The 27,945-nt window shown below is 45.3% G+C and overlaps 1 protein-coding gene and 1 long non-coding RNA gene across 2 annotated transcripts in view; one reads left to right on the top strand and one right to left on the bottom strand.

The window, feature by feature from the left end:
• Nucleotides 1–16,370, top strand: part of LOC309354399 — a 266,088-nt gene extending 249,718 nt beyond the window's left edge. The window contains exons 2-3 of the long non-coding RNA XR_014162259.1: nt 14,558–16,060; nt 16,289–16,370. This is a non-coding gene — a long non-coding RNA (uncharacterized lncRNA). The remainder of the gene's footprint in view (nt 1–14,557; nt 16,061–16,288) is intronic.
• On the bottom strand, nt 1,221–22,165 carry PSMD11 (proteasome 26S subunit, non-ATPase 11). The gene is made up of 14 exons (XM_081884261.1): nt 22,010–22,165; nt 18,834–18,935; nt 18,035–18,159; nt 17,376–17,447; nt 16,377–16,434; nt 12,994–13,188; nt 11,511–11,655; nt 10,912–10,972; nt 10,445–10,507; nt 9,110–9,235; nt 7,443–7,478; nt 5,485–5,536; nt 3,497–3,639; nt 1,221–3,384 (listed from the first exon to the last, which is right to left on the bottom strand). Exons 1-13 carry the CDS (start codon nt 22,098–22,100, stop codon nt 3,497–3,499), a joined length of 1,269 nt encoding a protein of 422 aa, XP_081740387.1. The 5' UTR covers nt 22,101–22,165; the 3' UTR covers nt 1,221–3,384.
• Between the last annotated feature and the right edge of the window lie 5,780 nt (nt 22,166–27,945).

Raw genomic sequence — 27,945 nt, 5'->3', positions numbered from 1 at the left:
TTGCTACTTAATCACAATGTGCAGAAATCCCAGTAAGCAGAAGTTAGGAAGGAAGAGGGGTGTGGGGTTGTACGATATTTGCCACCCAGAAGGGACAGCTGTGGCTTGCTCCCAATAGCCAAGAATTCTTAACAGCAGAGGGGAAAGCGCTGATGGCTACCAACTGGGCTCATGCGTGTCCACATGTGTTCAAGGTCAAATCAATGGCAAACTGGACAAGGTAAAGAATTTCATTCCAACCACTGACTGTAACAAGACAGAATGATGCTTGGTAGCTAAGCCTGCTGACATTTTGTCCTGTATCAAAATGTGTCAGAAATTGCAGAGACGACTGCAGTACAGTTTAACCTGCCGTATGTTCTTCATCTCTGCATTTATATTTGAAAAGGCAGATTTGTTATCGGTGTTTTAAAGAACAGGGAAAGCTGGGACTTCAGAGGAGTGTACACTTTAAACACTCAGTACGGTATCATTTTGAGCATATACAGTGGTGTCTCGGGTTATGCGTTTTCGGGATGCGCACCACGGCGAAGCAGGAAGTACCGGAACGGGTTACTTCCGGGTTTTGGCGCTTGCACATGCGCAGAAGCACTAAATCACGCTTTGCGCATAAGCGCCGAATCGCAACCCGCACGTGCGCAGACGCAGTGCTGCAGGTTGCAAATGCTGTGGGTTGCAAACGTGCCTCCTGCACGGATCACGTTCGCAACCCGAGCTTCCACTGTAAAGTGTTTCACACGCGCTGTCAATCATCTTTCCAACCCTTAAGAAGATACCCACTCTATTATTCTGATGGGGCGCAAGGCTGAGGCACAGTGGCTTCCCAAAAGCTCCCCCAGTGAGCTTATGGCACAGATGAGATTAGGAGTAGAATCTTCCTACCATGTTCTCAGCTGCTTTACCAGCACGATTGCCTGTTAATGCTGCTTCAACTGCAGAGCTGGATAAAAAAAGCGCATGCAGAAGACCACTCTGCTGTTCCCAGGCAGCCACTAAACAGTTCCCTATGGGCCATTGTCTGAACATGGGACGAGAGTCAATAGCAGCTTGACAGAGATGACGGCTGACTGCAAGGAGGTTGTCACTAAGGAATACTGTTGTAAGGACGACTTCCTGCTGTGTAAGGAAGACCAGCCACAGGGGATGGCCAACAAAGTCACATCATGCTGTTGAAGTTGGGCTTACGTTGCTCCTCTGCGGCTGAAGACAAGAGACGAGTCTTTTTGAAAAAGGTTTTTTTTTTATTTGTATGCCATCTGAACATCAGATATACCTGGTGTGTGTTAGCGTGAACCATTTGTACATTTGAATTCATGGTGCCAAAACCCTCCCCAAGACCAAAAAAAATCACTTCCCCAGAACATCTGGACTGGCTGAGACGGAGAGGAAGATTATAGAGTGCAGGGAGGACAAAATAAAGGGAGAACACTGGGGGAGAGGGGGAGGAAGGTTCAGCCAGTTGAGAGAGATTTCATGCGAAAGCAAAAAATATTTTGTGGGAGTATCGTTTTGCAAAATGGGAAGCGGGAAAAAAAAGTGTGAGAAAGCAGAGAAAGGAAATGGCGATGCAGAAGGTTGCACTACTCAGATGCCGGTTAACACCTTAAATATACTTCATCGTTCAATGACATAACGCCAGGGTTAATAGCCCCCTGCCTCTTCCACACAAGAACACCACCCTCATGTTCCCCTGGACTTGAACAAAATTGTGGCGTTGGCACTACACTGTTTAGACCTGCCGCAAAAATGTCAGTTAAGTGATGCTGAAGGGGCAAAGATCCTGGTCTAGGGTCAGTAACTAGCTTTCCTGGAAGATTACTTTGAGATGATGATAAGAGTGGCAAGCCAGGATCTCTTTCTTTTAATGATTCCCCACGGTGGACTGCCACAGACACTGCTTCCTCTACACACACACCCTCTTCCAGGCTGGCAAGTTTCAGGAGGCTAGCTTTTGGCCCTGGGACCACCACAGTTGCTGATCTAGTTTTAAGAGTGCTCACCACATTGCAATCTCCCCTTCCCCAGTCCACACCACTGAGTGTAGTGGTGGGGAAACCCAAAGTAACCACACTTGAGTCTTGCGGCAAATCCTCCTAGATCTCAATATATGGATGCAGGAAAGCTGCTACGGTAATATGCCGCTTTCGATGGCATGTGCAGCCCTGCCCTCTGCCTAGAACGGCTCATCCGTCTCATTTTGGATGTTCAAGGGGTGGGAAACAGTTTTAAAAGCCTCTGGGTGGCCTAAAGACGGCCAGCTGAAAATAAGACCAATCTGCAGTTGTTGGTTTTTTTTTTTTAAAAAAAGGTTAATATCGTACAGAAGTTCAGTTCTTTCCAACAGCATATCTTGTTGTGAAGTTAAAAGGCAAGTACATTTCTAGCCTTTTTAAAAAAACAACAATAATAAAGGACAAACGGCATGCAGTACAGAACCAGGAAACCTTCGGAGCCACCGTTCAAAAGTGACTTGGGCCATCTCTCGCTCTTTTTATGACCGTGGGAAAACGTATTCAAGCGGGCTCCTACCTGTTAAGGCCTCAGAATTCAAGAGGGAGTTTTTAAGGTGGCTGGAGGCCTAAAATTCTTTTCGCTGACATTTCAGCAGTTGTTGTTGTTGTTGTGGATTAGCAAATTGGTCTCGCTTTGGCTGCCTGAAATCTCTGTATTCTGGACACAAGATTAACGTTAAACTCCCGCTTTCTAACTGGCCACTTCACAGATGACAAAATTCCTACATGGAATGCAAGACTACAAAGAGAGAGTTTGTGGGGGAAACCCGCACACAAACTCACAGATAGCTTTTTCTTTTTTTGCTGTGCATGCGCATGCTGAGAAGCTGCAATCAGCCACAGCTTCCCAGGTCATGTACACATGTGTACAGTCATGTTATGCTACAGTGTACATGGAAAATGCCTTCTGTGTAGGAATTTTGTGGATGTATGGAGGTGCTTTTGGCGGCTGGGTTCCTACCAGTGTCAAAAGACTTGGCCCACCCTTCTGCCGCCCTCAAGAAAATGGGAAGCAGTTTTTTTGTGTTTTTTTTAAGGTAGCATAAGCCTCTCTCCTTTTATTTAGGATACTGCCGCTGCTCCCTCCCCCCCACCCCCAAGAAACTCTCCTTTTTTATTATTTTAAACATTATTATTTCCCCATCCCAGTACAAAGTTCAGCAGGTAAAAGGTTACATGGAAACTGGAACACACAATCGTATAGACAAGATGGATCAGATGAGGAAGTCTTAAAACTTTCCGAGTGAGAAGTAAGAGCAAAAGGGGGGGTGGGGAACAAAAAACACCCCACCAGTCTTCTAGCCTTTTGTCCCACCCCCCCAAAAGGTTTCACGCACCAACTCTCCAAAGCAACAGCCAACAGTTCCCAACTCTGCAAGAAAAAAAAAAAGAAAGATAGATGGAGCCACGTCATTCAACTGAACAACCCTCTCGGGGGGGTTTTGCAAAATCTGTCACAGCTCACACTGTAAAGAGCCCCTCACCTATGTTAGCTTTTTGGCTTTGTTGTATAACGAATCCACTACTTTACTCATATTCTGAATGGTCTCCAGAGCAGCTTCGTACGTTTTGTCTACAGGCGGTTCATCAAAAATAATCAGGACGCCTTCGCCTTGGTCGAGGATCCCTGGCAAAAGAGAAAAGCCCCTGTTAGGCCTCTCGAGTAATGGGGCGCAAACTGATCTACCCCTCAAGTGACCGTTTCCCCAAGAAAACAGCACAAACGCCTTATTTTTCCGTGTATAACAAGCCCCCGTGTATAAGACTACCCCTTTTTGGGGGGTCTCCAATTTAAGAAAATGGGAGGAGATGGCAAAGAGTTGTTGAGCTTTTTTGGGGGGAGGACTGTCTAGAGCTGTTGAGCTTATTTGGGGGGGGGGTGCTGAAAATCACTCACACGACTGAAATACGCTGAGAATCAAAGCGGTCCGCCCTCACGCCGCCAGCAGCAAGCAATCGCATGCACAATTGCCACAGCAGCAGCCGATCCTAAGCAGCCCATGGCAAAGCCACCAAATTGCTGCATAAAAGCTCCTGCTCGCTCCCTCCTCTGTACTATCCATATGTTAGATGCCCCCCCCCATTTTTTACATTTTACAGCAGAAAAAAACATTGTCTTATACACAGAAAAGTACAGTAAGCCAGATACGAAAGGTGCCAGCCTCAACAAGCACATGTTAAGATATGGATAATGAAGAACCCCCAAAGGTGTGAAGCTCCTCAGGTCTAATAGAACTATGGTTACCAGATTTTTTTCAATGAATCTGGGGACACTTTTTTTTCTTTGAAGCTGAGTAGCAACAGGGAGTCAGTAGTGGGGATGGTGAGGCAAAAGACCCTGGGCCCAAGCACACATGCATATTGTATAAAGGTGCAAAGCCCTTCTTTCGCACCCTGTGAAACATAAATGCGCAGAGTTTTTTAAAAACTGGGCAATGGCGCACTGCCCGCCCGTGACTCCCGAGCTTTCCCTGATCTCCTGCCCCCTTTCCGCTTTGTTTTGACTGATCAGGGGAGGCTTGGGAGTCGCGGGTGGGCGGCTGTTTCCCAGTTTTTTAAAAACTCTGCACATTTATGTTTCACAGGGTGTGAAAGAAGGGCGTTGCACCTTGCCAGGTAGAGAAACCGTGTGCCTTGCGCCCCTCCTGGGCAACGGCCACCTGCCTGCAACTCCTGAGTCTCCCCTGATCTGCCAAAACAAAGGGAGAAGGGGGCAAGAGATCTGTACCGCAGGACGTCCCTGGTTCCCTTTTGCAGTGGCGGCTGCAGCGAGCAGCTCCTGAAGCCAGCCAGAGCCAACTGCGCTACCAGGCTGGCTCTGGGCTGCTGAGGCTACCGCTGCCACGTTTCCCGGGGACAGATTTGCGAATCTGGGGACATTCCAGGGATGGAATTTATCCGAGGACAGATTTGCAAATCCAGGGATTGTCCCCAGGAACATCTGGTAACCCTAAGTAGGTCAAGGTAAAGGGACCCCTGACCATTAGGTCTAGTCATGACTGATTCTGGGGTTGCGGCGCTCATCTCGCTTTATTGGCCGAGGGGGCCAGTGTACAGCTTCCGGGTCATGTGGCCAGCATGACTAAGCCGCTTCTGGCGAACCAGAGCAGCGCACGGAAATGCCGTTTACCTTCCCGCCAGAGCGGTACCTATTTATCTACTTGCACTCTGACGTGTTTTCGAACTGCTAGTTTAGCAGGAGCAGGGACCGAACAACAGGAGCTCACCCCGTCGCGGGGATTCGAACCGCCGACCTTCTGACCGGCAAGTCCTAGGCTCTGTGGTTTAACCCACAGCGCTACCTGCGTCCCTCAACCCTAAATACAACCCCTCTTTCGTTTGTCCTCTGACACATCTAAGCTCTTGTTCGTACACATCATGTTCTTGGAGGTGAGGAAGCAAGGCAGGACAAGCAACCCAAGACTGTGGTGGGCATAACTCTTTCACATTCGCCAAAGGGAAGGGGATTTACCATGGAATTTCTTGTCCAGGATCATCTGAGAGAGTTTCCTTTCCACATCGGCCTGAAAGAGAACCAGGAGACGATCAGCTTCTTAGAGCCAACGATGGACCAGCTGGTTTTGCCAGCCTGAAGTTTTGCTGTTCCTGGGATAGGTAAAGGTAAAGGTACCCCTGCCCGTACGGGCCAGTCTTGACAGACTCTGGGGTTGTGCGCCCATCTCACTTAAGAGGCCAGGGGCCAGCGCTGTCCGGAGACACTTCCGGGTCACATGGCCAGTGTGACATCGCTGCTCTGGCGAGCCAGAGCTGCACACGGAAACGCTGTTTACCTTCCCGCTGGTAAGCGGTCCCTATTTATCTACTTGCACCCGGAGGTGCTTTCGAACTGCTAGGTTGGCAGTCGCTGGGACCGAGCAGCGGGAGCGCACCCCGCAGCAGGGATTCGAACCGCCGACCTTTCGATCAGCAAGTCCTAGGCGCTGAGGCTTTAACCCACAGCGCCACCTGTGTCCCCTGTTCCTGGGATAGTAATCTTGAAATAAACCACCTAGAGGTGCCTCACATATGCTCTAGTGACAGCAAGAGTTCCTGCTCTTTTCTCCACACAAAAAAACTCCCATGTCTCTCACACACTCTTAGTACTGAACTGAAGAACGGAAGCAAAAGACATTAAATATTTCATTCTAATATGCACAACATTTATGACATGCATCTAAACCATACAGTAAAACTGTTAGTTTATGTATAAATATATTTTCAAAGGCTGAAGGCTCTCAATATAAGCTACTGATCATAACAGGAATAAAAAAGGTTTTAAACAATTCAAGTTTATGTTCTTGTTCCATGTGTTTTATAAAGGGAAGGGAGGGGGGAGATTATCAAATTGTTTGTATTTCTTCCCTTGAATGTACCATTTCAATTAATGTTGTCATTGTGGCAAGGTAATCAATTTTTATTAAACCATTCTCATTCTGTTGCACTATGACTGTTTGGCAACAGTTTAATTTAAAATTATGATGTTCTGACCTCACATGTTCTTCAAGATGTGCCAAAATTATTATTCAAGGGTTCCTCGGTATGGGTTATCCAATTATTTCTTGCATACACTATCTCCCTCAAAAAACACTCAAATCTTTTTGCATGTCCATAAAACACTAATATAATCTGTGACTTTCTCCCACATTTTCTCCATATTCCACTAATTTATGGATATATCTTTGTTAATCATGGTTAAATACCAGCTGCATAACACACACATGGTAATAAAGCTGTATTTGTCATAAATCTTTATTTTCACTTTTTGCCTGTCACATTTCTAATCTTTTCCCCCACTTCTTTCTTTATTCTCTTCATATATACGATAACAGATGTTTGTTTTTCCTTTGTGTAATTATATCTCCATCAATTCAATTTTGATTCTACTTTCTCTTAAGATTCTATACTGTGTTCACTTTAGCTGAAAATACTGGTATTAGGGAGGATTATTGGCTTCTAGGCAGTTTGACAATTTATCAAGTGTTAAATAATGACCATTTTATTATGTTGCTTATTATGCCATAAATCTATTATAATCTGGCAACTGGAAAGTCACATTATATAGAATAGGTTGAACTTATGACACCCTCAGATGTCAGGACTTTCTTATAAATGTCTCCTTCCCAGCACTGACTGAATAATTAAATTTGATTTATTAAATTTAAGACTCTTGGGATTATTTCCTCCCTATGAAATTATGCGTGAAGATCACAGCATCATTACAAGTGTCAGTTTTTGTCACATTCACAAACAACCGATTACGGAAGTTTAACAAAACTTTAAATGCAGTTTAATGCCTGCTCTGCTCTATCTTCCCTGAACTTTATGGCAGTAGGTAGGCCCCTTCTTTTTAGCAGCTCCTTACTAACAGGAACATTCAGAGCTGCTCATGTACATGCAAGCTTACGTAGTCCGTTGCATCCATGCTCTTACCTTTGACAGCTTGATAAGGCTAGATATGTGTTCAATCTGCAAAAGAAATTGAGAACGAGTGCCAACACGATTCGAAAGGAACAAATACACGTATTATGGTTTTCATTTGCTACACTTAGCTGAAGAGGCAGTCAGTATGCAACAGCTGTGTAGATTCTGGCACCTTTTAGGACAGTCTCATGCCAGCAGCCAATTCCACTCATTTTAACTTAACACACAGTTCAAGTCGCTCGCATCATCCATTTATTTCCAGTAACCTCTGGATTAAATCTGCATTACTTTCTCTAAAATGCAATACTAGATATAACCTAATGTCCAGTACAAAGACCAGCAGTCATCCACAGTAAGTGCTTTTTTAAAAAAAATAAAAATTTAGTTCTTAACATGAAGAAATGTCAGTCAAGGTCTCCAACCCACACTATGGCCCTCAAATTACCGTATTTTTCGCTCCATAAGACGCACCTAGGTTTTAGAGGGGGAAAGCAAGAAAAAAAATATTCTGCACAGAGCATGTAAGCGGCTCTCGCTTTTCTTGCTTTAAACCCTTCCGTCCCTCCTTCTGCTTCGCTGAGAAGTCAGCAGAGCAAGAGCAATAGCTGCGCAACGCCTCTTGTTCTGCTGGCTTCCCAGCAAAGCGGGATGAGGGACGAAAGGGAGCCTTTACAAGGGAACGCTGAGCAGAGCCTGGCAGCGGCTCTTGCTGGCTTTTCCGGGAGGTGGGGGACGGGACAGAGGGCAGCCCGTCAGTCCCTTCCCCCACCTCCCGGAAAAGCCCCCAAGAGCCACACACAAGTTCCGCGCAGCTCTTTAAAAGAAGCGCTGAGCAGAGCCTGTATGTATCTCAGATGCGAATGCAGCCGGGAGGCTGCAGGCGGGGGAGCACATCAGTCCCTTCTCCCTCCTCGGGAAAAAAGCCCCCAAGAGCCGCACTCCCTTTAAAGAGCTGCACAGAGCATGTGTGTCGCTCTTGGGGGCTTTTCCGCAAGATGGGAGAAGGGACTGATGGGCTGCCCTTCTCCCTTCTCAGGGAAAAGCCCCCAAGAGCCACACACATGCTCCATGCGGCTCTTTAAAGGGAGCGCTGAGCAGAGCTTACCACCTGCACTCGCTCCATAAGACGCACACACATTTCCCCTTACTTTTTAGGAGGGGAAAAGTGTGTCTTATGGAGCGAAAAATACGGTACCCAACCTGTTTATCAGCAATCCATCTTACACAAGTCGTACAAACAGGCTTAGTCAGAGTAATCCATTCTTAAAATGTAGGGATCTGCCACTTTCAACCATTACCTTTAATAAAAAATGTCACTGCAGAATTTAGAAGCAGAAGCAGAAATCCAGGACCCCCGGAACTATCAATCAATGACTCACCTGATGTCTCAAACCACTTAGAGCTCCCCCATCTCTCTTTTTCTGCCCTGCAATTCCAGTTATACTACTCCAGACCCAACCAATAGTGCAAGAGAATGTTTTACCACACTCTCGAGAAATGCAAAGGAAAGATCTGCACACAGGGTTTTGAAAACAGCCTGCTGTTTCTGCCAATACTTTTGGCATTGGGCATGGTAATGGTTGTTTTGAAAATTTAACTGGGAAATTGAAGTAGATGACCGCCAACCTCATGGAGGCCGAGAAGATGAGAAAGGAAGCTCTTCCAGTGCTTCTTACCTGAACTCTGGAGAAAGGCTCAATGACCCGGATCAGGTTTTGTTCCAATAAGTTATCATAGAGTTTGCCCAAATGTGTATTGATGATGGGGTCATCCCTGAGTTCCACTTTATAATCTTTCAGAGCCTGTGAAAGATTGGATTAAGTCAGCAATGAGCACAGAGGACGGGGCTGCAACCATTCTTAGGGCCAAGGGAGTGAAGGCTCCTTGGAATCATTCTGAGACTATTTGTGTCTAATATTATACAGGGTTGTGTTTATGCTGCATTCAATAGAATCAAGGCACCTGTTCCAAGAAAAGAAGAATTGTGCATATTTGCAGGTGCTTCGGCAATATACAATTTTTTTAAAAAATGTCTACTAATCTTAGGTGAGAGTGGAAGCTATGCAGAGGCCTGAAACTCCAGCCCTTGACCTCTGGGAATACCATTCACCCTCTGTGCATGTTTCTTCACATCTAACTTGGACTAAAACGAAATAAAATAAACACACGGCTTGCTCTTCATCCCATGTTTTTACCCATCCTTAGCCCAGTTACTGGAAACGTCGGGGAGCAGTTGCCACTCTGGAACTCTTAACACAAAAGAAGTGTTTTCACCAAGCAAAAATGTTCCTAGGACTTCAGTTGATTTACATCTGTTACCCTTTTAAAGTGTGTTGTGGAAGGAGGGATGATTGGGTTGTTTTTAGTATGTATTTTCTGTTTTTTATATTGTGATTTTCTGTTGTGAACCGCCCTGAGATCTACGGGTATTGGGTGGTACAGTGGTACCTCGGTTTTCGGACGTCTCTGTTACCAAACGTTTCGGTTTTCAAACGCCGTAAACCCAGAAGTAAACGCTTCCGTTTTTGAGCATGCCTCGGAAGTCAAACAGCTTCTGCTGAGTGTTTCTCAATGAAATTTGCAGACTGCCCTCTGCATTACGTTCGAAAACCGAGGTACCACTGTATACAAATTTAGTTAAATAATAATAAACCTAATTTCCACTCATGTTAAGATCCAATCTATCACAAACACCACTACTCCGGATATTTCCACTCTTCCTATTTTTAAGAACCAAGAAACAAAGCAGGAAAGGTTGCAACTCTACATCCACTTTCCTGAGAGTAGCCACTAACTGAACTCAGTAGAACAGCCGAGTGAACATGACTGGATGAGGCCACAGCCTCTCTTTGTCCAACAGTGGCCAGTCAGATGTGAAAATGCCCTTCCCCTCATTTCCCCCAAGTATGCAGAGATCTACTGCCCCTCCATGTGAAAGTTCAGTTTTTAAGCCTATTAATCAACCACCTAGCTGAAGAATAATTAGCCCATTCCCCATTGTGCCTACTCACCTTTTTGAAGTCATCCAGTGATCTATTCTTACTAGCCTGTGCCACACATTTTAGAGCTTCTGTCTGTGAGGGAGAGAGAGGAGCCACCGTTAGCATTTTCTGGGTCGTGAGAACGGCACTCGCACTTGAGAAAAATACTTCCCAGGAGTCAGGGGGAAATTCAGGAAAATACATCAACCAGAATGCTAAGTATCTGTTCTAATTCCATCCTCACTCAAAGCAAAACAGCTGCTATATCACAGAAAGAAACAGACTATGCAGCTCTAAAGAACAAGCAACCGAGACAGAAGAACCCCAGCTTGGGCAGCAGAGACCCTCAAGATGCAATTGCGCAGCACCTCAAGTCTTCCAAACGCTCCCTACTTCAGAGACCCATCTGCAAGGCAGCCCAATTCACTGAAATATTAACGGTGGGAGATGGGATCAAAAGACTCGAGGACAAAATAGGTAGATCGGCGTTTCTGTACCTGTCTGCCTGCATACCGCAGTGCAAGCTTCCCGCTCACCAAGGCCTGCACATCTTCAGGCCTGAAAAGGACAGAATATGTAATGAGAGATGTTGATTCATCATGTCCCTGGCTGTTAGCAGAGCTCATTATAAGCAAGGCACTTCTACATCCATTCAGTTAGAAAAACTGGGAACTCAGAATCGAGTGGCCTTTTCACCCTCCCAAGGATCTTCTTCTTTCAAATGAAGGGAAGCACTGCCTGGCCTCCATAAAGACAGAAGGTTTAAGAAATCCAGGCTGCCTTCTTGTGGCAGTGCCGTTTCCATGTACCAAAGAGGCCTGAACAAGATTTACAGCAGAAAGAGACAATGACTAGTATGCCGGTTATCTCTACCCCTTCCTAAGACCCTTAATCCTTCTTTCTTTCTTTCCACTGCCCCCTGCATTCTTGTCCCCCTTCTGCAAGCTTTGACACTCATGAATTATGCCAGTTAAGGATCCCGGTGCTTCATCTAATACCAGAGCATGTGTCTTGACCCAAATGACTGCTGGAAAAAAAAGGGGGGGGGACACAAGGGGCTATTTGCATTCCTTTTGCGATATAATTAGCCACATACAAGTTCAGCATGATCTTGCACAGCAGCATGTATTTCAACGCCGTGATAGCTTTGGGGCTGTCGATGGAATCGTAACCCTCAAATGCCTCGTAAAAATAGGAATATGCCGTCTTCCAGTCCTTTTCTTCCGCTGCATGAATGATGCCTGTTAGAAGGGAAGGTAAACACAAGGACCAGGTTAGAGCATCCAGTTTCGCCAGGAGGGATGGCTGCAAAGTCCTACTTATCGGTCCTTATAGGGAGAGACTGTCTCGAAGGGTCATTTCTTCCCTGCCCCTCTCTTTCTGACAAAAGAAAATCAATGTTATCAAGAGGGCTGCATCAGTTCAGCCAGTCCTCAAATTCTGCACTAATGCAAGCTAATCGGCATCAGTTCCCCAATACATAATTTCAAGGGTTGCAACTGAACTGGTTTTAGCGGTTGCCCAAAGGTAAGAGGGGAGAGGCACAGCCATGAAAAATTAAAGGAATAACACAGGCACCTAATATAAAATAATATTAGAAGCAAAAAAAACTTGTTTTGATGAATTGGAAGAGCCGCAAAAAGATTCCATTGAGCACGTGGATTGACAATATGGACAGACTAGCTACATACGAATGAACTGCATGTCGACGCAAAATAAGAATGGATAAATATGAAGAAATCTGGAACTAATATTTAAGTGATAAGGCGGATAGTGGAGGGAAGTAGGGAGAGGAGAGAGAGGCGGGAAAATATTGTTTAAAAAGGTGTAGTCATAGGTATATCAGTGTATTCAAATCTGAATTGTCAAATTGTGTTATGGTTATTATGGTTTTTGTTGTATGTGTCTTTTGCGGTTGTTGTTTGTATCGAAAAAATGATTTATTTTTTTTAAAGGACTAACACAGGCACTGGAGAAAAGAGGCCATCTAAGAATGTACATGAAAAGAAGCTACATATGTAAGAGGGTCCTAATAGCTCTGATTGCTTCTGCATTTAATTACTTCAGCTTAACTCTGACAAAAGGAGAACTGAGGGCCTTTTCCAAAATCTACCAAGCTCTGGCCAGTTCTGCCTTCATCTTGCATGATACGCACAGTTAAGACAGCAATTAAGACAAGAGCTCATCTGTTTTTGTTTTGCTAGACTTCACCACGCCTGTATTTTGGGTTTCACTACGGAATCTCTAGAGTGAGAGTTGAAAGCGATCCTGCAGATTACCTAGCTCAGCCACACGGCCTAAGAACCTAACCAAGCTCCTTTTAAAAACCTCCTAGGGGGAAGATTCTCTAAAGCTCCCTGGATGGATTGTTCCAATGTAGGATCTCTTTAATCGCATTTATCTTCTTTCCTTCTATTGCCTGTCCTATGACAGACTACAAACTCATGATCAAACGAGCACAGCGGCCGCATCTCATTTTCGCACAACACACCCCGGCTAGTGTTTATTGCACGAGGCAAAGGATAATAATCTCAAACACAGTAAGCATGTATGACGGAATTGCTGCCTGCATGACTTACCTGACTGCATGTCCAGCGCTGCCTGCAGCTTGGGTGGGCAATAGATTGCATTGGCTGTGGTTCGGGCAGAGGTTAATGCTGCTCTTGCTTTTGGCAGGTTGCTCAAGGCATGGTAGGTCTTGCTCTCCAACAGCTGCACTTCCACTAGGAGGGCCTTGTCGTCCATCTTTTTCAACTCCCGCAAAAGCTGTGAGCCTGACAAAAGTCATACAGTGGAGCCGGATGTCTCAGAGAATCCCTTTCTGGAGAACCCCTCTCTGAACTCTCAAATACTTAAAATTTATCTTTGCTACTCAACAGAACTCGTGGTATCAAGGGAAGGAATTCAGCACTGTGTTCTCCTGATCAATGCAAGATTTTCTGTTCGCCAGACAAAATACAAGAGCTGATCTGGAGGAACAAAAGCTCTGTTAGCTTCTGCTAGAACACCAGGTGAGCTGAATTGAGACTGGTCTGTGGAAAGCCAGGGTGGTATTCAAGTATGTTTTATGCAAGAGTAGACCCAATGAAATTAATGGACCTGACTCATTTCAGTGGGTCTACTGTGAGTAAAATACCACCCATGGTGTCCGGTTTTGATGGGAGAAGGCAGATTCTATCCCCAGTTCCACTATGAAGCAAACTGGGCTTTGTGTCTCATAGGAATAAGTGACACAACACTATTAGGAAACTGAGATAGGAGTTAGGTACATACAAAGCTAACATATTAAGCATGAAAATGAATCCTGTGTTCTTTGACAACTAACATGAGACAACACTGCCCTACCTGCCTAATCAGGTCATAGAAAATCAGCCACTGTAATTAAGTATATGTGCATACCACCATTAATAAGAGAGTTAAGTGACGCAACTCTGGGCATGTGGAGAGTTCAGTGCAGATCTCAGTCAGTTAATCAGAATAACTCAGGGTCACTATCACACTGAGAGAAGAGGCAGAACCTCATTTGGTTTTAAAACTGAATCGAAAGCATGGATGGGGAACCTGTGGTCTTCAAACTCCCATAATTCCTGATTTCTAGCCATGCTGGCTGGGGTGATGGAAGTTGGGAGTCCAACAACTTCTGGAGGGCAACAAGTCAGCCAGGCTACCAAAGTCTTACCCCCTGGCAGTGTTAGAAACTGAGTTATAAAAGCTAGGAGCAAAATTGCTCCTGGAACCTGAGTTACAGGTGCAAAAACAGAACGGTTAGCATCTATTCTCCCCCTCCATAATGCATCAGAAGTTTTTATTATTATTTTCCAAAAAGCATGAACTAATATGCAATTCACACCAGTGAGTGCCATGTTGTTAATATCATTTTTAATAGCAGTTTTGAACTGGACACCACAAACGCAAATAGGGCTCAGCTCTTGCAATACAGTGGTACCTCAGGTTAAGTACTTAATTTGTTCCAGAGGTCCGTACTTCACCTGAAACTGTTCTTAACCTGAAGCACCACTTTAGCTAATGGGGCCTCCTGCTGCCGCTGTGCGATTTCTGTTCTCATCCTGAAGCAAAGTTCTTAACCTGAAGCACTATTTCTGGGTTAGCGGAGTCTGTAACCTAAAGTGTATGTAACCTGAGGTACCACTGTAGTTGCCAAAACCATGTAATTTGAATAATAAATATTTACAGATACCTGTATGGCAACACACACACACACAGCCAGGAACACAAACACAAGAGACAGAGCTGTGAACTCTGCAGAGAACCGGAGGAGGGGAAAGGGGAAACACAGCAAGCAGAATGTGCTGGATTGGGCTGCGATCAAGAGAAAATGACTATCTGGTAGAGAAACACAATCAATGAGTGCTGCCCCCAATTCAACCCAGAAGCAGACCATTTCATGCCCCCCTCCTTCATGCAACAGTGAGACAGAGAGAGAAACCAAACAAATATATAGGAACTTTCCCTTCTCTGTACTACCTGGGGAACTCTCACCTTCAGGGGGCTCACCTTTCCTCCTCCGCCCCTCCGTTCTCTCTGCATTGTATTCAAATGAATCAGGAAATTGCTCTTAAGTTTACTCTGGAGTCTGGCCGGTGGCTTTTCTAGGCCTGCACCTTAAGCGCCAGCCCACAGAGAGAATGGAGAGAAAGGCAGGGAAGGAGGGAGAATAGCTGTTCTACTGCCTTGTGGGATGAGAGGGTCCTAGGCTTGGACATTAACTCTAATGCAGGAGCTGCTGATGCTGGTGAAGCACAATGAAAGGGTCGGATCGAGGTGAGGGGGCCTAACTCTTTGAAGTCCCGTTAGGCAGACACAGTCATTGTGATGAGGCCTCCTAAACCAATCGCGGTAAGGACATTCCCTCTCGCAAAATGCGACTGATTGCATTAAGAGTTTTGAACGCTGCCTCCAGGAAAGTATGCAAGGCCAAATGTAGGTCAAATGAAAACGGAGCACCTTCATAATTTTTACTTTTAACAAGAATCAGGTGAATCGAAGCTTGACGTGAAAGTTGATCTCGTTTTTGCCTAAACCTAGGGAAGGCAGTTTGAGGAGTTGCCAAATAAAGTATGGCCATTTATCCAACAGCTGACACTGTGAACTGAACACATAACATTTAGGGTGAGTAATTTTGGCCTTTGTCCTGATCCAGGAGGACCCCTTGGATTTTGCGCGCTGTGCTATATGCTCCATGTATTTATTTGTTTTCTGTATTTATCCTTGTAGCTTCTTAAGCTACAGAAATGTTTAACTTTAAACATGTATTTATATTTATAACTTTATATTAAAATATATGGTTCCAGACAGTTCTTATTGGAACCCAAAGACTGAATTCCCTCAAGCATCCAGGTCAATACATGATGCTAAAGCGATGAACACACTTCTATGAAGCAGGTTTAGAGTAAGACGCAAGTGAATACAGTAATACTTCTACGAACGTCCGCCTTGTCTAGGGTCATTCCGGTAAACGTCCGCAGCAAACCTGGAAGTACTGGAATGGGTTACTTCCGGGTTTTCAGCTCAAGCGTGCGCAGAAACACAAAACGCTCCACGAGCGTGTGCAGACGTGGCGCTTTGCCCTGCGTCCTTTTCGGCTAGCAGCCGGGGCTCCGAAACGGATCCTGGCCGCAAAACGAGGTACAACTATACAGTGGTACCTCGGGTTAAGTACTTAATTCGTTCCGGAGGTCCGTTCTTAACCTGAAACTGTTCTTAACGTGAAGCACCACTTTAGTTAATGGGGCCTCCTGCTGCTGTTGCGCTGCCGGAGCATGATTTCTGTTCTCATCCTGAAGCAAAGTTCTTAACCCGAGGTAATATTTCTGAGTTAGCGGAGTCTGTAACCTGAAGCGTATGTAACCCGAGGTACCACTGTATTAAGGAGCTCTATTCCTTCTAGCCAGTATGAAATCAAAATAGGGGCAAAGCGGTGCCCAGCTGGTAATCTACTTACCTAACTGCAATGCTTCTTGATACCGTTTAGTGTCAAAGTACAAAGAAACCAGCCTTGCCTAGGAGAGAGAAAGGTAAATGATGCATTTCAATGAAAATTAACTCTATGAATGTGAAATACTTATTTCAGACAGGTATGAGGAACTTTCCGCCCTCCAGAACTTGTTGGAATTTAACTCCCATCAGCCCAAGCCCGTATGACCAGTGGTTAGTGGTGATGGGAACTGGAGTGTGGCAATAGCTGGAGTGCCACAGACTGGTCATTCCTGACTCGGAAAGCAATATATGTGAACCATGGAAGAGGCAAGGCCTTTGCTGAGAGGAATTGCATGGCAATGCAGAGTAAAGTCGGACAACAGAGAATGCATGGTCGTGCGGTAATAAGTTTGATGGGGAAGCTGTTCCCAACATAGGAAGAGGCACAACAGGGGAGAAACATGAGCCAAGGAGCAAAGGATGTAACTGAAGCTTATTTCCAAGCCACACAGAGCAGAAAGACCGAGAAGCAGAAATCCACAACTACAAATGTATCTGCAGTCAAATACAAACTTCTCTGCAGTGGCTAATCCAGATCATCTTCCATCCCCAAATCCAAAAAAAAAATAAAAAAATAAATAAATCAATGAATGCAGACGGCGTTGAAAGGCTGGGAAAATACCTACTTTTTTACCAGTCCTATATAGCAAGCACAACCGTGGGTGTTAAGAGGGAACACATGTCGACTGTTTGCATCACAGACAGGGGAGGAAAACTCCCAGAGATGCAAGTCTGCATAAAGGTGGCACAGAACTATCACACCCAAAACCACCATTTGAGAAACCTGGTAACACGTCAGCAATAACCCGGCAAAGCAACGCAGCGGAACGTGAATAGATAACAGTTGTCTGGGTTCAGTGCCCCGTCAGGTAGTATGGCAGGTTGCCAAATCCGGGGAATAAACGAGAGACCAGTGTGCACAACTTAGCTGTACCAAGTCACATGGATATACAGCATACCTTACCTCCAGAGCTTGGCGCAGGAATGTCCTCTTCTCGGATTTGGCCCATTCAATGCATTCAAGACACAGGTCAACCTTAAAAAAAAAGAAAAGAAAGAAACCACATTCAAATTGCTTTTTTCTGGCAAGAGATTTCTGGAAGAGATGTTTGTTTTGACAAGCTTTTCCTGACCGATTGATAGTTCTCTGCCTTAGATATGCCTTTGGTATTGATTTTAAGCATATTTTCTGTTATCTTCTATACTTTAAAAAACCTATTTTCCACTTTTTTTAGACAGATAAACTTTATTCGCATTAGCCAACGGCCATAGCAACATAAAACAAGCAATATATACAATTAAAAAGACAACAATGGGTAAAAAGGACAATCAAATGACCAAGTTTATCGTTCAGATAGCATATTTTCTGTTATCTTCTATACTTTAAAAAACCCATTTCCACTTTTTCATGATAGGGTGAATATTGTTTATTTCATTAGCCTCATTTTACAAATGTCACAAGAACATTTACAGTACTTGCTCCAGCACAACCGTCACCGTCTAGAGATTGTCTTTTGTATGAAGTTCTGTGTGCCTTCCTCTGAATAGGATCAGCTATAACAGAACACCTGAAAGCGACTGCAAACACCACGTTTACAGTTTTGCTTGAATTTTAATTCTCACCTCTTGTCCTGTTGCTGCCTCCATGTCTAGGAAAAGATCTAGCAGAGACCGAACCAGGCGAGCTGCCTTCGCCTTGCTGATGGAGTTTAAGAAAGGGCGCACATACTTCAGAAGTCCTCCAAGTTCTGCATTAAAAACAAAGTTATGAAGCACAGTTCAGGTTCTGAAGCTGTACAAGAACACAACAGAAGCATAATGGCTCATTCCTGAAGTGGCAATGACCACACAGTTTAAAATCTAGTGCCAATTATTCCAGACAGAAGAGGAACATTCACACAAACTGGCTCCAATTCTTTGGTATTATTATTTTTGGGGGTGCGGATTACCTGTATGCTCCCTTGTAGCATTTTTTTCAAGACAGTTTTCCATCTTCTCTATGGTGCATGATAAGCGTTTGCGTGGGCATGTTTCTTTTATTAAATAACAACCATGGGGGGGGGGGAGTTTAAATGCTTTCCCCATAGGTCCTTTCCCCACCCCCAGCAGCTGCTTTTTAGTAAAGAAAAACAAGCATACACTGACCCGTCTTATGACTACATGTCTAGTTTGGTCTACAGTGACCAAATCCAAAATTAGCATTCTTCTCTTGTTGAGATACTTTTCCAGATCCCACAAACGTGACATTAGAGCAGTAACTGTTCAGAGAGCAGTAACTTTTCTAAGGTGACATTATATTCTTTTATTCCTTTTCTTATTCGTTATTCACCACCTTTCACCCTAAGGCTGGGCATTAAAACCCAGTATTAAAAACAGATTAAAACGGTTAGGTGTTATTCAGCTGCTTTAAAACAGAATTTACCTTCCGCCTGCCCCGTCTTGGCCAAGAGACTCCCCAGTTCCAGGATGCTCTGCTCTTTGACTTGTACGGCCTCTTCATCGTTCTCCTGGACATCACGCTTCACTGGAAAAAAGAAAAGGTTTTCGGAAGTTAAGACAAGCCTCTGCACCTAATCAAGGATTGTTCAGGCATAATTCGGCTCAATCATCAGCTAGCTTCTTGTGATCCCATAGCACCTGCCTCTCAGATTACGATTAGGAGTTTGTGACACAGAGTAGAGAAATTCAGGAGGCAGCTCGGTTTTGTGTCATCCAGCATATTTGGCATAATGTGATCACAGAAGCGATGTGGACACAGCTACAGCTGTGAAAAAGCATCTTCATCGCTCTCTAGCGTGTCACCAGATACTGTAAACAAGTCTCTTCACACCAAGAAGAGTGGTTATATCACTAGTTTTAGTGAACTTGCATGAAAGAACATGCACAAAAAATAGTGGTATTCAGAGAAACCAGCACAGTACCATTTCCTGCGGTATACAGCTGCCAATATGTAAAATATAAACTAAGGAATGCAAAACTACAAACCGCCTTTTAAGCATAGAATATTGGCTTCAACAATACAGAAGGATTACTTCACACTATTATAATGGAACTACTTAGGAATCCCCCCATTAGTAGGTAGCCATATCAATACTTTTCTTCTTGCCAAAACTTACATTTCTAGGCAAAGAGGCATCTCTCATTGTTTAATTGTTCCCAATCCACAAGGAACAAACGGTTCCCATTAGCCAAGAGTGAATTCCACCAAAACCTACAGGACTAGATAACTTTGTGCATTTGCATGGGACAATATCAAGTTTTCCTTTGCTGTACACATGTTCTGCTCCTACTGTCAATCTTAAGACAAGTAAAGCTCCTCTAAGCAGGTGCTGTTCTCAGGCTAATTTTGTCTGGGGAAGGAAGAGAAGTGGTGTCTGGTGGCTTTTTTCATTTAATATGATCTACAGAAATGTAGCTCAAGTCTTGAACTAAGATAGGAAAAGAATATATTTTAAAATAGGGGAAGGAGGAAAGGAGAGTTTGCAAGGGGCAGGCCAAAACAGAGAGGCCCTCATGTTCCCTGGCACAACACCCACATTCTAAGGGCATTCCATTTCCTAAACTTTTTATAGCTGAAGCTTTGTTTCAAAGGGTGTATTGCAGTTAGTCTTCTTTGTTTCACCCTCATTCCCTACTCTGCTCTTTGTGTGAAGTGCACTGAAGGAAGATGATCCACTCTCAGCTGATATCAACACATGCAAACTGCAAACCTGTATGAGAATTTCAGTTGTTCTGACAGTAGGTAAAATGGATTACTACTTCCTGATCCCAAAACCCACCTTCCTAGTTATGCCTTTAGAAATCCCAAGCCATATTACTTATTTGAACAAAGTCCAAATTGTAGAACATCATAAGAAAATCCCTCCTAGATATGACTCTGAGAAGCCCACAAGCAGGCAGGATGGCAACAGCACTCTCCTGTTGTCAATCTCAGCATTTGGTACTCAGTGGCACATTGCCTCTGAACCTAGAAAAATTGCATATACAGTGGTACCTCGGGTTAAGTACTTAATTCGTTCCAGAGGTCCGTTCTTAACCTGAAGCACCACTTTAGCTAATGGGGCCTCCTGCTGCTGCCACACCGTCGAAGCATGATTTCTGTTCTCATCCTGAAGCAAAGTTCTTAACCCGAGGTATTATTTCTGGGTTAGCGGAGTCTGTAACCTGAAGCGTTTGTAACCCGAGGTACCACTGTAGTCATTACGGCTAGTAGCTACAATGACCTACCCATCACAAATTTTAGCAATACCGTTTTAAAGCCACCCAGAAACCATCACGTTTTGTGTCCCTGTACCTCACTCCCACCCTTCAAATCTAGTTACTGGGTAAGAGTCGACTTGCACATAAATTGTCCTCCTTCCCCTAGTAAAACAGATATGGGGTGTGTGTACACAAAATGGCTATTTTTTATAGCAGATATCCAGCATTAACCCTCTCACGAGAAGAAAGAGGTTAGGCACGCTCCTGAGGTGATTTGGCAACACCCTCACTACACAACCCATGCTGCTTTCCCATGAAATCTCTTCACCACTAACCCCTCTTCAGATTCATTGCTCCCAGTTATCTCCTCAGCCTTTGTTCAGACCTACCCTCTTCTCCTACCTCTTATTCCACAGCAAACTTTCATCACGTCTTCCTCAAAGCTCACCACTTTCTTTAACAATTTTTTTTTAAAGAAATAATAACATCTGTCAGGGAGATTGTCTGACTGAGCGGGGGGGGGGGGGACCTAGCCGGACCTCCTCCTACGAGGAGGAGAACTGTGATCTCCCAGAACCGGCATCACAAAGCACTCCCTTGTTCGCATCTGCACATCCAGTTGCTGTTAAAAGCATGGGAAACGGGATCCATGTAAAAACCACTAGGAAGCTTATTGTTGGGCCAACTGCCCCCACCCCAAAACTCCCTCTCCTACCTTTACTTCAGCCAGGAATCTCATGCCATCAAGTTGGCACCCTCTCCAACTTCCATCTTGTTGTTCCTTCTCTCCACTGGCAGCACCCACCGAGACAAACCACTTTCAGAAGTCTGTGTCAGTCTTCTCTCTCCCGCCCCCCCCGCCTCTCCTCCCAACAACTTATTCCTACCTCTCTGATTGAAATCAGATTTCGGAGGGAGGGGCGGGATAGGGTTTGATGGCTGCCTTGTCCCTAGGCTGAGATTTGGGATGCACCTGACGAGCAGCTAGGAAAGATTAGGGAGACCTGGCAGCTCAGGATAACCCGAGCCCGGTGTTCTCGCCTCCCACGACAAAGAAGAGGCTGGGGATGGGAGAGGGGCTGGGGATGGGGGAGCCTGTCAGGGGAGTCCTCCCCACGCCGCTTGCCTAGGCCCTTCCGATGCCGACCCCTCGGCCGGTTTCCGAGGCGGCCCGGACTCCCCCATTCCCACAAAGCCAAGCCTCCTTCCCCCCGAAAACATCCCCGCTCCCCAACTCCCCTCCCCGCCCCGGCTCCCTTCTCCCCCTTCAGAGCCGCTCACGGTGAGTCAGCAGCGGCTCCGGCCGCCAGCCGCCCCTGCCGCCGGCCTCCCGCGCCCGCCGGAACCCCCGGCAGCCGGCGGAGGACGGACGGCACTCCCTTCCCTCCGGCTCCTCACCTATGGAGTGGAGGATGCCAATGGAGGCCTCCCGGTCGGTGCTCAGCAAGGACTGGGCGCGCTGGAACTCCAAGCCCGCCGCAGCCGCCATCTTGGAAAAAAAAAGCCCAAACTCGCTCACTCACGCCGGCCGGAACCACAGGGCCTCACTTCCGCCGGAAGCCGCTCGCCCCGCTTCCTTCTCTTGGGCTTTTCCGTGACGCGAAACCATAGAGATACGAAAGTGCTTTCTTTTTTTTTCCTTCCTAGCTCTATGGTCGCTGCGTACGCGGCGGAGCGATGCTTGCTGGGAAATGTAGTACTCGAGACGGGGGGGGAGTTGCTAGGAGACCGGAGGAGGCAGAGTGGGGCAGGTTGCTGCGCCTTCCGCTAACTCATCCAAATTTATCCAGCCGTTGTTTGACTACACCTCCCATCATCCCTGACCGCTCGTCCTGCTCACTAGGAATGATGGGAGTTGTAGTCCAACATTGTGTAAGACATCTCTTTTTCCGACTATGTTGGTGGTTTTTTTGTTTGCTATAAAGCCCTGGTGAGAAATGTAAAAGCAAGTGCAAAAAATGTCTCTGAGTATGCACAAAGTGCAACTTCCTCTTCCCCCCCTCAGCCCACATATATCACATGAGTATACTGTATAACACAGATCCTGAAGCTGAGGCTCCAATACTTTGGCCACCTCATGAGAAGAGAAGACTCCCTGGAAAAGACCCTGATGTTGGGAAAGATGGAGGGCACAAGGAGAAGGGGACGACAGAGGACGAGATGGCTGGACAGTGATCTCAAAGCTACCAGCATGAGTTTGACCAAACTGCGGGAGGCAGTAGAAGACAGGAATGCCTGGTGTGCTCTGGTCCATGGGGTCACGAAGAGTCGGACACGACTAAATGACTAAACAACAACAAATACTGTATAACCTGAGCCCCAGCCGCTCTCTTTTCAGCAATGAAATCGGAATCCTGCCAATTCAATGGAAACGTACCTGCTTTAAAGAGGAAGGGGTCAACTGATCAAACCTTTACTGGGAAATTTCATGGGAAAATCCAAAGCCTCTCATATTAAATATCTTTGGCAAGACAGATCAAATGATATTACACTGGCCGTGGCAAAGTTTCTTTTGGAGGTTATAAAAAACAAATATCATTATGCCCTGGATAAAACAAAATGACTGCCTTGGTTTCTTTCATCTGTCTGCCTGGTCGTTTTAACTGTATGTAGTTTTCAAATTGTTTTGTGGGTCTTTGGACGGCAATAAAGTATTGACTGATACCTGCTTTAAAAGTCGGTGGGCTCATAGCTGTGGGGTGAGACACGCCACAGCCTACAGACAGCTCCTCTTCTAAATTATTTCCACTGAAAGTGGTTGGATAACTCAGTTGACAGAGCACAAGGCTCTTAATCTCAGCATAGCTGTCAACTTTTCCCTTTTCTTGCGAGGAATCCTATTCGGAATAAGGAAATTTCCCTTTAAAAAAGGGAAACGTTGACAGCTATGAATCTCAGGTTCACGGGCCCACGTTGGGCAAAAGATTCCTGAATCCCTGGGGGTTAGGCTAGATGACCCGCATGACCCCTTCCAGCTCTACAATTCTATGATTCTGTGATTCCCTTTTTAGCAGCGTAAACGTAAATCCAAGCTTCCGCCCACAGAGGCAAGGAGATATAATAAAAAATGCTTCCGGTGCATTATCTCACTAATTACAGCAGCGTGGTGGTAAGTAGGTCAATATTATTAACCTGCAGGTTAATAATTAAAGCCACCTAAATGAGTTTCAAACATCATTTCCAATCTTATGTCCTCCAGGTGTTTTTGACTAAAGGAGCATCTCCACCCCCATCATTCAGCCCGGACACTGAAGTCCAGCTCCGAGGGCCTTCTGGTGGTTCCCTCACTGCCAGAAGTGAGGTTACAGGGAACCAGGCAAAGGGCCTTCTTGGTAGTGGCGCCCACCCTTTGGAACGCCCTCCCATCAGATGTCAAGGAAATAAACAACTATCTTACTTTAAGAAGACATCTGAAGGCAGCCCTGTTTAGGGAAGTTTTTCATGTCTAATGTTTTACATTTTTTAATGTGCTGTAAAAGTGGCTGGGGAAGCTTAGGCAGATGAGTGGGGTATAAACAATAATAACATTATTATTATTATTATTATTATTATTATTATTATTAGATCGCTCACCATCCCTAGCTAACAGGACCAATGGTCAGGGATGATGGGAGTTGTCAATAACATCTAAAGGGCACCAGGTTAGATTAGGCTGATTTATTCAGTGAGTCATGAACCAAGCTCTTCCTAGGTTACACACTACTTATCAGTGACAGCACTGTATTGTATTCCACACCATATAGCAGGGATTCAAACAACCTATATGCTTCCTTTCATCTCCGCCCATTGGCCATGCTGGCTGGGGCTGATGGGATTTGGGAGTCCAATTACAACTATTGGAGTCCCCGGCATACATACTAGTGCCTATTCCAAGTTTGCATTTCCAACAATGACATATTAAAAGTGACACACCACAGGGGGGGAATGCAGAATTTGCAGCTTCTGTTAGAATTCTGGTTTCCATGGTGATGCTTCCCCTTTCTTCCACTGTAAAGCCTAATATTATCCAGAACATTCTTTAAACGACATTGAAAAACTGCTCCGCTTCTCAGTATTATATATATAAAACATATGACCTTGGGAAACACAGCTGTTCTCTACAAGAGAGATCTGTGCAAATAGGCTCCTTCAAACACACAAACACGTATTCAGTACACAAACTGTATGGTTTTTTCCCTGTACAATGCAGCAGTTCCCTTTCTAGCTGCCTCGTAGCAACATCCCAAATACTGCAGTATGACCACCACAGACTGCAGTAAACCGACTCTTTACTATAAAGCGCAGGAGCAGAACACAGAATTATTAGTGTCATCAATCAACCAAGCCTTGACCTTCACACCCTCCTCTGCGGACTTCCAAGAGCATCTGTGTGGTTACGGCTGGAAAACAAACTGCTATAACAATTGTGAGATTGTGAGCCTGAGGGAAGAGACTTGGGTTTTTCATTTCTCGGCTTCATCTGCGCCGTACATTTAAAGCATTGTTATACCACTTTAAACAGTCATGACTTCCTCTGAAGAATTCTGGGAGCTTTGTTAAGGATGTAGCTGTTAGGAGGAGACCCCCTATTCCCTACGCAAAGCTAACAATTTTCAGAGTGGTTTGTTAACAACCAATCCCTTTCTCTGTATAACTCTGGGAAATGTAGTTCTGGAAGGGCAAAAAAAACACAAAACGGTTTCCTAGCACCCCTTCAGCACCCTTAACAAACTGCCGTTCCCAGGATGTTTGGAGGGGAGCCGTGGCTGTTTAAAGTTGTGCAATACTGCTTTAAATTAATAGTGCAAATGGAGCCCTTATACAAATCAGGCATGATAATAAACTAAGATAATGACTACACAGACCTTGATCAAAGCTCTTTGATCAACAGAACAGTTTGTGAAGGACAGATATTTTGTTGTTTCCATAGTAGCTCTGCAGTGTATTTTATAATAATCATTTATTTTATTAAATCTATGGTGGTAGTTGAAGGCAGTGTACATGGTTCTCCTCTTGCCATTTTATTTTCACAACAATCTTGTGAGGTAGATAGTGACTAGCCCAGTGGGACTAGGAACACTTTGAGGGTCTGCACCTCCCTTTGCTCCTCTCACTTCATACCTCTCCTGGTCCTGGAAGACCAGTGGGTGAGGGGAGAAGAGCTTGTTGCCGCAGGAGGGGGAGACCCCCTGGTTTGTTCACCAGCCCAACTCATCTTGGCCTCCCTCCTCTCCTGCTTCAGCTTCTGCCTCTGATTCTGGACTGCTCTCTGCACAGACTCTTCCTGCTCACTAAACCCTGTTACCCCTTCAGCTTCTGACACCTCCTCCTCCCAATCTTCTCCGCCCCACCACCAATCCCTAGGCTCTGAGCCTCCTTCCCTCAGGGGAATCCCCAACTGGTCCCTCTAGTCAGTCCATAGAGGGGTCAGCAAACTTTTTCAGCAGGGGGCTGGTCCACTGTCCCTCAGACCTTGTGGGGGACTGGACTATATTTTGGAAAAAAATAATAATGAACGATTTCCTATGCCCCACAAATAACCCAGAGATGCATTTCAAATAAAAGCCCACATTCTACTCATGTAAAAACATGCTGATTTCCGGACCGTCTGCGGGCCGCATTTAGGAGGTGATTGGGCCGGATCTGGCCCCCGGGCCTTAGCTGTCAACTTTCAGATTTGAAAATAAGGGATCAGCAGCCTCACCTGTCCCGGAGACAATCTACGGGATATCTAACAATCCGAGATAACAGCGGGAAGCAGCGGGAAACGGCGCTGGAATAAGGGAATTTCCCGCAAAAAAAAGGGAAGGTTGACAGCTATGCCCCGGGCCTTAGTTTGCCTACCCATGGTCCATGACATGGGGTCTGTTAAGTTGTGGGTGAACATATCAGACGACACAGCGATTCTTCAAACAGCTCTTGTTTATTCACAGGCCAGGACAGAACTGAACTGAAGGGCTCAGTCAGCCTGCTTATATAGAGCTCCAGTGCCACGTTACTGTAACAACTTTCTAAAACTATCCAATCACTGAACGTCACTTTCGATCCTTCATTTGCATAACTATCTACAGTATCCCCCTGCTGGCTCAGGGTGAGAATTTCAGTACATTACAGGGTCTGAATGCTGCACCTCTGCAGCTGCTTCCCTGTGGGGAGGGGGACACTATTTTGTGGTTTGCCTCGGGTGCCAAAATGTCTTGGACCAGCCCTGCCTATATCTGATCAGCCCCCCCCCCTCACCCAAAGGTGCCTCCAGACTTTGAACCCGGTCCTGTAGGGCAAGAGTGGAGGAATGGTTTGCCCTCCAAGTGCTGTTGGACTCCTCTGCTTCCATCTGTCCCAGCCGGCATGGCCAGTGGTCAAAGATGATGTGAGCTGCCGTCTAACAAATGAGGAATTGGGTAGATCTGCAATGCAAGTAGGAATTTAAAAAAAATTATTATACTATTAAATATGTGTATTGAATGAATCTATTTAGTCAATAAATATATGTATGTCAGGAATCTAATGTGTTGCTTTGCTGTGGATCTACTAAACCAGTTATTAAACGGCCAAAAAAGGAAAATAAAATGCTGGATTCTTTTATTGATGTATATTGGCAACTCGCCCTACCTCCCCGGGGGACATTTAAAAATGGATTCTCCTATCTGAACCTGGAAATCACACACACACACACAGCCAGATGCCTCTCTCTGTGTAATTATTTTCTTATCTTTGTGGACCAGGCAGTGATACTAGAGTATGATGTCATTCAGAACGACAGGGATTGAATGGAAATAGGAGAGGAGGAAGAACTGGCAGTAACAACTGAGCAAGGAAACTGTGGTGCTAACAACAGAGCTGAAGCCTGACTGTGTCAGCTGCTCTGTGCGCAAAGACACAAAAAGTGTGCTGAGCGATATACTTTGCATTTTTGGTGGAACAGAACTACAGATCCCATCATCCCTGATCATCCGTCACACATACTAGGGCTTATGGGAGTGGGAGTCCAATGGCTGTTGGCTTCGCCCTTTTGAATGCCCTTCTTCTGATGCTTGGGTAACAGGTGTCCTTTCCCTCCCGCCCCATCTGCCCCCCCCCCAAAAAAAGAGAGGAGAAAATATAGCAGTAGAGACAGGAATCTCTCGTCTAACTAACATTATAGTGTGATTTTGTTATTGAGATTTTGAACAGTTAAAAGCACATGCCACCTGCATGCAAATCCACAGAGGATGAGGGGTCTGCATGCAACTAGGCATTGGATTTGTTTCCAGGGGATATTCTCCATAGGCAATATTATTATTATTATTATTATTACTTTATTTACAACATAGTCCACAACAACTCATGCACACAAACAAACCCACCACCATTGA

The sequence above is a fragment of the Podarcis melisellensis genome, assembly GCF_964234715.1.
Source record: "Podarcis melisellensis genome assembly, chromosome: 13".
In the NCBI taxonomy this organism is placed as follows: Eukaryota; Metazoa; Chordata; class Lepidosauria; order Squamata; family Lacertidae; genus Podarcis; species Podarcis melisellensis.
This window is presented reverse-complemented; position numbering and strand designations above follow the sequence as displayed.

Excerpts from the sequence above, each read along its gene's own strand:
- PSMD11 (XM_081884261.1), bottom strand. The coding sequence starts at position 22,100 with ATGGCGGCTGCGGCGGGCTTGGAGTTCCAGCGCGCCCAGTCCTTGCTG. Across the intron at positions 18,936-22,009 it reads TGGCATCCTCCACTCCATAG|TGAAGCGTGATGTCCAGGAG; the intron begins GTGAGGAGCCGG and ends TCTTTTTTCCAG. Across the intron at positions 10,973-11,510 it reads TGCAAGATCATGCTGAACTT|GCCTGAAGATGTGCAGGCCT; the intron begins GTATGTGGCTAA and ends TGTCCTTTTCAG.